Source organism: Anarrhichthys ocellatus, unplaced genomic scaffold (genome assembly GCF_004355925.1).
Source record: "Anarrhichthys ocellatus isolate YVR2014 unplaced genomic scaffold, GSC_Weel_1.0 scaffold34, whole genome shotgun sequence".
In the NCBI taxonomy this organism is placed as follows: Eukaryota; Metazoa; Chordata; class Actinopteri; order Perciformes; family Anarhichadidae; genus Anarrhichthys; species Anarrhichthys ocellatus.
In genome coordinates, this window is record NW_022280064.1 from 2708610 (window position 1) to 2716686 (window position 8077).

General features: G+C 47.0%; 1 protein-coding gene across 3 annotated transcripts in view; it reads right to left on the minus strand.

The window, feature by feature from the left end:
- Positions 1-8077, minus strand: part of atad2b (ATPase family AAA domain containing 2B) — a 69075-nt gene that overhangs the window by 57932 nt on the left and 3066 nt on the right. For 2 of the 3 annotated variants that reach the window (XR_004213396.1, XM_031866157.1), the window contains exons 5-19: positions 7926-8025; positions 7676-7808; positions 7352-7495; positions 7158-7233; positions 6873-6974; positions 6604-6715; positions 6373-6488; positions 6043-6217; positions 5700-5788; positions 5052-5211; positions 3787-3877; positions 3366-3677; positions 2556-2709; positions 1194-1380; positions 813-998 (exon numbers count right to left, since the gene is read on the minus strand). Coding sequence is in view for 2 of the 3 variants with exons in the window: in XM_031866157.1 (XP_031722017.1) it covers positions 813-998; positions 1194-1380; positions 2556-2709; positions 3366-3677; positions 3787-3877; positions 5052-5211; positions 5700-5788; positions 6043-6217; positions 6373-6488; positions 6604-6715; positions 6873-6974; positions 7158-7233; positions 7352-7495; positions 7676-7808; positions 7926-8025 (2137 nt within the window). In the remaining variant the exon portion in view is untranslated. The remainder of the gene's footprint in view (positions 1-812; positions 999-1193; positions 1381-2555; positions 2710-3365; positions 3678-3786; positions 3878-5051; positions 5212-5699; positions 5789-6042; positions 6218-6372; positions 6489-6603; positions 6716-6872; positions 6975-7157; positions 7234-7351; positions 7496-7675; positions 7809-7925; positions 8026-8077) is intronic. The other variant, XM_031866158.1, reaches the window with a different exon arrangement.

Here is an 8077-nt window from a genome sequence, read left to right on the forward strand (position 1 = left end):
AAAAAAAAAAAAAAAAAAAAAAAAAAAAAAAAAAAAAAAAAAAAAAAGAGAGCTTCGGCCTCAGTGGGTTTAACAGCCCCGGTGCCTCAGTCATAATGAGTAAACCACAGAGAAAGAATCACCCCAAGGGCCTAGCTCTCCTTGTAGCATAGCAGGGCCGAGGCCTTACAGAAACAGCAGCCCCACACACACACAGAGACAGAAATAAAGACCTGCACAGGCATATTGTAATGGTGTGTGTGTGTGTGTGTGTGTCCTGGGTTGAAGACATCGGGCTGCCAACCCCCAGATCTAATTAAAGCCCTTCTGTTGCCCGACTAGAGACCCTCTTCTTTATGTTGATCCGTCTCTCCCCCCTCCTCCAATTCCTTCTATTTCCCCTCAAACCCTCCCTCACAGCCTAACCCACACCGGGTGGCCTGACTCTGCAGAGAGAGAATAATAAATTCAAGGGGAAGGATGAAGGAGCAGGGGTGGGGATACCTGTGGTGAAAAGTGGGGAGTGGGATAAATGATAAGAAAAGGCAGATGGAGCCAAAGTAGATAAAAACTCGATGGGAGCCGCTGACCTCGACTGCGACAACCTGCATGGGTCTGCACTAGCACTGCCCAGTATGAGAGAAAGGAAGACAGCCTTTGAATCATGCCTCCAATACCATATTAAAAAAAAGGACATCAGGGTAACACTCTCCTCTCTCATATAATGGAAGCAATTCCACCAACAGCTGTACGTAATCATAAAAGAACATGGGCCCGGGCCTCCGGGTAAATCGTAAAATGTCAGCTCGGGTGTGTGTACATCGTGTTCCTACCTCTTCTGACAGCTGCGAGTAGTGAGTCTCAGCAGTGGCGAGGATGAGGATGGGGCTGAAAGAGGGCACATCCTGCAGCAGGGTGAGGAAGGTGCTCTTCACGGTGTCACTCACCGTGTCCCACCACTCAGAGATGTGCGGCATGAACACCACGCTGGGCACGCTCCGACGGGCCTCCCGGAAAACCTGCAGCCACACGCATAGGTCAAGCACACATCGCTGCCTAAATCTGAATAAGAGAAGAGCTATAGTGCAAATTATTAAAAACCTAAAAGCCAATAAGTTGCTTAGTCTCTCCAGGTTTCCACCACCACGCAAGTCCATCTGCAACAGATGGCCTTGCGTGAGGAATCTGCGTGTGTGTGTGTGTGTGTGTGTTACCTGAGCACAGGACTCCTCTGGCGTCTTAGCGCTGACGGAGTAGAGAGTGGGCAAATCCAGCCGGTGCACCGGCAGCTTGTCCAGGTGGTGCAGCAAGGCGGGGGCCACGTGGGAGCTCTGCCCTGAGCCGGGGGCCCCGGCCAGCATCAGACGAGGCCGGTATGCCGTGGGCTGTTGGAGGGCAGAGCTGGAAGCAGATGGGTGGGTGGTGAGCATAACATCCATCGCCTTTCCATCACCGACCAGCTCATAGCTCGGTTTTGTTAATGTGCTTCAGTAAGCTGATGTCGGAGTGTAAAGCTGCAGTTGATACCAACTTAACAACATGTGAATGTAACCTTTACTGGGAAACCACCTCAGTACATGTAGACAACACGAGCAACATTCTAGATATATTCACACAGCTTTCTGTCAGTCTGAAACATGTTCAAGGACAAAATGGTCGAGACACCAAAATGAGAGCAATCAGAACACAATGAAGACAGATTTGTGTCGCTTCTGAGCAACAATGAACTCTTTGAGCTGAACCCTGTGCTCGAGTGCTGTAGTTGGAACAGAAAAGAGAAAAAGACAATGAGCCAGACGCACGTTAAAGTGGTGAGAGAAAGAGTCGCGTGAGCTTCTTACAGCATCCACCATATCACGTGGAAGGCTTCCCTCGTGTGCCCGTCAGCAGCAGCACAGTGGGTGTTTGTACGCCACACGTGTATTTCTACTTCACGTTTTGGAAGTGATGGCGTCTCGCTCTTACACGTAACTCGTGATGCGTGTTATGTGCAACACTTCCTACAGGACACATGTAATTGGAACTCCTGGAGATTTGTGTGACCTTCCATGGTGGCGCAGGTGTCTGATAACAAGTTAACCAAACCCTGCTTTGTTTCTGCATCTGGAAAATCGATCAATCTACACGTTTGCCGTGAGGATTTTCTTTCGTATACCACTGTAGCAGAAAAAAGCTTCAGCCTTCTGTACGACCTAAAAACTAGACGCTTGATAGCTGTTTAATAGCTTCATTGATAAATGCTTCCAGTAAATGAAAAGTCATCTGGTTCCTTCACCCCTCTCCCTTTCTGAATAGATACAGCCATTGCATTTCTGATTTCAGAATTGCCTTCTCTGTATTCACTTTCATCTCCTCCTGTGATCTAGAGACACTATTTGTTGCTCCATATTGATGGGAAATAGAAGCGTTATATCTTAATTAGGACGTTTCCCTCTACTAGCACGTAAACTGTACTTCTAAAGCTCACTAGGTCATCTGTATTCTGTAGAAACATGTTCTGTGTCTGCTTGGTATTTTGGCATTAAAATTCTAGACAGAAAATATTTAGTAAAAATTATTTTCAATGAATGACTCACGAGGAGAAGTGGAGGAAGGGTCTGTGCGTTGCAGAAGAGGAGGGCGGCTGACTCTTTGGGGATACAGCAGGCTGGACTTCATAGATGGAGGCAGAGCGCTCCTCATTGTCATCGTCGCTGTACGAGTGGTCTTCAAGCAGCTGATTGTCACCACCTGGCACACAGAGAGAGAGAGAAACGCTGCTCATACAGCCCTGCATAAGAGGCAAACTAAGCTTTCCTCAGGTTTTTTAGGACCATGGCGGCAAATGCACTTAAAAGTTTGTCTCCACAAAGTTTAATCCTCGAAGCGGCCCTATCACTGACATTAATGAGGTCATTTAACAGAAAAAGTGACAATAAAAAAACAGAGCTGGCTTATTAGGCGAGATGTAATGGGCATTTAAAGCGATACAGCACCCTGGGAACCGTATGTCATTATTGGGTGCAACTCCTGTAAGCAATCTCCCACTGGTCAAGTGCTGCACTGTGGCTAATCTGCTGTAAACACTTGTGTTGACTGGAGTGGGAGTTGAGGTATTCAAGTGCAAGCAGGATGACTGGTTATCCAATCTCTGTGCTATCATTTCTGCATTCTCTGGGGGAGTGTTTCATCACACTTTAGGTTCAGCGTGTGAGGGTGGTACAGAGCATTTTGGTAATAAGGTGAGGGGGGAAATAAACAATCAAATGCTACAGAAAAAGCACACTAACAAGTGAGACGGGTGGCAAGGGAGAAGAGAGCAATAGAGTCGCCGTGGGAGAAGCAGCTGCCGGCGGTAGGAAAGTGAAAACAAATGAAACCATGGGCACCTGGTCCCAGATCCCTACCGTGTGTGTTGTCCCCGTCAGTGCACTGAGCGTGGGGGAAGACTCGGAGCAGAGCTTTCAGCACCAAAGAGAAAGAGCTGGCCAGCAGGGGCCTGAGGGTGGGGGACAGGGCTCGGCCGGGGGGGGCCAGGGCCCTCTGGGAGGCTGGCACGATTGTCGTAATGGCCTTGCTGAAGTCGGCGGGCCCTAAGACGATGGAGGCGACGTCCAGGCTCAGCTTGACGCTGCTGCCATAGATCTGAGGGTAGCGGCGGCGCAACGCCGCCAAGGCTGCCTCTGTGCAAAGTGCTTTGATGTCAGCACCGCAGTAGCCTGGGAGCCAACCACACACAGGTTAGTTATTGATTCGTTTAAATTGTCAAATGTGGGATTTAATAATAACCGACACTTTTACAACAAAAGGTGGCATACGGTCTCTTACCGACACATTTTTCTGCTAGTTCATCTACAAATGGCTCGGCCAGTTTGGGATTCCACTCCCGTGTGTGAATCTCCAAGATGTGCTTTCTGGCCTTGTGGTGGACAAAAGGAAAAGAGACAAAGAGAACAGAGAAGGCGGAGTCAGCAGACTAACAAGAACAGCATGTCAAAGAAACACCGGCTCAACTGCCATAGTGGCCTCCACTACGAGCAAACAATGTAAAAACAAGAAATAGAGTCGATGAGTGAGGCATGACAAATCACATCAGAAATATCATGATTAAAAGAACATGTGTTACTCTATCTAGATCTTATAACAGCAAGAGAAAAATCAAAAACGAATCTGCAGGAGTGAGCTTTCTGCACAAAACACCCTTCGTTTCATTGCCTCCACAGGACTCTGCTCTGATGAGCAGGCGTTAAGAACAAAGTGGGCTTTGTCGAGAATCAAGGGCAACAGTTTTCATCATCTTTCATCACTGAGCCAGATTTCACAAGGGGTTCTCTTTCTTTGGGCATCACGAGAGCGAGCTGAATTCGAATGTGGAGAGCGGATCGCCGTTTGCACAAGAGCAAGGATTTGAGATCCGTACTGGTGAGCTTAACCGGTCTCTGATTACCAACGATCCCACGGTGCGGCGGCTGGTCAGCCCGGCTCGATGGAGAGGAGTCACCTACACGGAGCTGTTCGTCTGACTCACTGTCACATGTGAAAAAAAACGTGTGTGAAAAAAAACAACAAAAAAAAAAGTCCCCTCAAGTGCGAGATTAAAGCGTAAAGCATCGCTATAAATCTTCATAGAATTATTTTAAATTTTCCAGACACATAATGAGCATCTGCTTTGCCATTTGCTTATTGGATCAGAACATCTAACAGCGAGGAAAGAACCGTGGAGGAGACTCTTAAGAGCCAGAGGGCTGCTTGTACTCATTTCACCGCACGACTCTTACGAGTAAAACACCATTTACTTCTGCAATGTATCCAGCATCCAGCTGGGCGTGCATGTGGCCGTGTACAGCGCTGTATGTACATTAACTTCTCCTTACACAGAATATTGCATTCAGATTCTGTGGTACAACAATATCCTAAAACCATTGAGCACGTTGGACTTACGCAATCTTTTAGGTATGCAAATAAAATAATTCTTTCTCCTTCAATGAAAGGATCCATCTAATGAAAATCAATGCAGTGACAACAAGACGTTGCATGTGTAGTTTGGGTGAATGAACACGTGTTCAGTGAACACGATGTCGACGGCGCCTCACCTTCTTGTCGGGTAGGTTGAACAGAAACTCCCGGTCAAAGCGTCCAGGCCTCCTGAGTGCCGGGTCGATAGAGTCAAGTCTGTTTGTAGCACCGATGACCACTATCTCCCCACGACTGTCCAAGCCATCCATCAAGGCCAGCAGAGTGGAAACTATGGAGCTAGACGTGGGGGGGGGGGCAATGTAAGTACATGTTTACAGCACAAATACTGAGACAATATTGACATTGAAATTAAACTTCCGTCCAGAGTTACATTTCACAGTAACAAATATTCCATTCTCTTGACGGCAAACATTTCCATAATGATAAACTGCACGCTGTGCCTGCATAATAGTACACCTCCTCACCTGCAGTTCATGCTGAATAAGTACGAAATGAAATAGACGGCAACTCAAATTAACAAATATGAACTCAAGTGTCATCCGAATGAAGACAATTTCTTTCTAAATCAAAGCTGCAGTGCCGTGACCGTAGTCAAGAGCAAGAAAACCTGCACCACCTATTGGCAAGGAACGTACCAGCAGCAGCAGCAGCAGCAGCAGTTCAGGCCTGCAGAGGCACACAGGCCAATGTGCACACAAGGAAAAGCAGTTTTTGAGAGTTTCGCCGCTGCGGGGTAGCGTTCAGGTGTTCTTAATCAGCCTTACCTGTGTATCTGGTCCTGCCTGCTGGAGCGAACAGGAGCCAAACCATCGATCTCATCAAAGAAAATGATGGATGGCCTCATCAGGTAAGCCTGACCAGAAGCATACACAAGACAAAGGTCAAACCATTAGAAAAAAACAGCACGCTCATTGAAAAATAACTAAGCTAGCTGGGTTCCGTTTACTTAAATAGAAGGTTTTCTCAACAATGTGACGATATTAAGTCGCAATAGCCGAGTTAAAAATATTCTACCAGCAGCCACCAGTGTTCTGTTTACATCGTGAGGTCATTTCAGCTCAAGACACTGTCCAGTTCATCCCTTTCCACCTCACCAGTGTGCCTCACCTGGTCAAAGAGCAGGCGGAGCTGGCGTTCTGATTCCCCGACCCACTTGCTGAGGCAGTCGGCTCCTTTCCTCATGAAGAAGGAAACCTTCTTGTCTCCCTGGCTACACTCGTTGGCCAGCGCCCGTGCTACCAGGGTCTTTCCGGTCCCTGGAGGGCCGTAGAACAAACACCCTCTACGAAGGGAAGGGAGAGGAGATGGAAACCGTGTTCATTTGATAATGGCAAAAAGTAAGCCACTTTCATATCTGGCATCTGTGTACCAACACAAGCATGAAAATGCCCTCATGAAAGTGACATAAATACATAAACACATTGGAGTTGTTCTCACCTGGGAGGCTGAATCTTAAACCTCTCAAAGATCTCAGGATAAAGCAGTGGGAACACTACCATCTCCTTCAGAGACTGAATGTGATTACTGAGGCCACCCACGTTGTCAAATTTCACCTGAAGAGAAAACACATTTGTAACCGATGAAAACTCTCCATTCAAAGAGTAATTGCATCATAAAAAAAGGCTAAAACTGTGTTTTAACGCGGTGTGTATTAGTGTTTCCACTCACTGAGCTATCGAGGTTCATGGGGTCCACATCAGCCAAGCTGGCACCCACTTTGGCCCGATCACGCAGAACCCCACTCGACAGGTCTTCTGAAGTCAGGTTCATGGGCAAACACCTGTGGAGAAAAATAGGAATGACAAGTATTTTAATAGACCCAGATCTCAATTATTTTAAAGTTCCTTTCAAAAAAAAAATACCAGAAAAGTGTTTCAAAGCAAATAGAAATTAGAGGAAGATTAAAAAGCAGGAAGAAAGAAAGCTGCAGGGTTCACCTGTTCCTGGCTCGGGTCATGCTTTTGCTTTTTCTCCGCTCAAAGCGCTCTTCATCAGAAGACGAGGTGGTGTCACTGCTGTGAATGGCATGTTTCTTTACTCTGGCGTGGTGAGACAATCTAGTATCAGTATCACACCGTCACATTCCTGACTCAGCAGAGACTAATGACACCTTTTTTTAATAACCACAGCTCAGTTCATTAGTGGAGGCAGTAAAAAAAAAGGCCGCTCATGAGTTACATGTTTAGTGTCAGACTGGACCGGGACTTTTTATTTCTACCAACCTTATATGGCTTCTTCTCGCTGGGGATCTGTGGGTGTCAAAAAGTGAGGGGTTGCTCTGTTTTCTGTTCACAGGTTCTGAGAAAGCAAACACAAAGCGACTGGTTATCAGAAGAACAAGCCGTAAGAACAGTTTCAAACATGATTAAACGGAGAACAGCTCAACAAAATGTGTGTACAAAAGATCAGTAATTACCAATAGGCGGTGCCTCATATCTCTGCACTGTTTTTCGTTGCCTCAGGTTGTACGGTCTGTCATCCTCCTCTCCTGCCTCTTCTGCTTCATCCCCTTCGTCATCCTCATCCTCTGCATCCTCCTCCTCTTCCTGGCCGTGAGAATCTGACAGTCACAAAACGCAGTTTCAAGCTTCAAATACTTAAATTAAAGTCCACTTTACAATCGACTCTAGATTGTTTAGTGTTGATGAATTCAGGTAAAGTAAAGGTGGTTCATTGGGTTTCCGTGATCCCTCTCTCTCGCTCCACTGATTCATGAGAGTAACATTAGTGGGAACCTGACCTCCAGTCCCTTCCTCCTCTTCATCCTCCTGCTGCTCATTTTTGCTCAGGACTTTGTGGTGTGTAGGCATGCTGAAAGTGCTTCTGCGCATGGACTTCCTGCGCTTCACCCGAGAATACATGTCCATGTTTTCCTAAAAGATAAAAACACGGAGCCTTTACACTATCACATTTATTCACATAAGATCATCCGGCAGTGGTACTGTACTGTACTCTTCTAGCTCTGGGTCGTGCAGCAGGGCCGCTCTCACCTCCTCAGTGTCTCCGGTCCACATGCGGAGTCGCTCCACCTCACGGTTCTGCCTGATGCTGCTGATGTTGTCCATCTCCTGAAGGACAGCCTCAGCAGTGCTGCGCGCGCGCACACACACACACACACACACACACACACACACACACACAC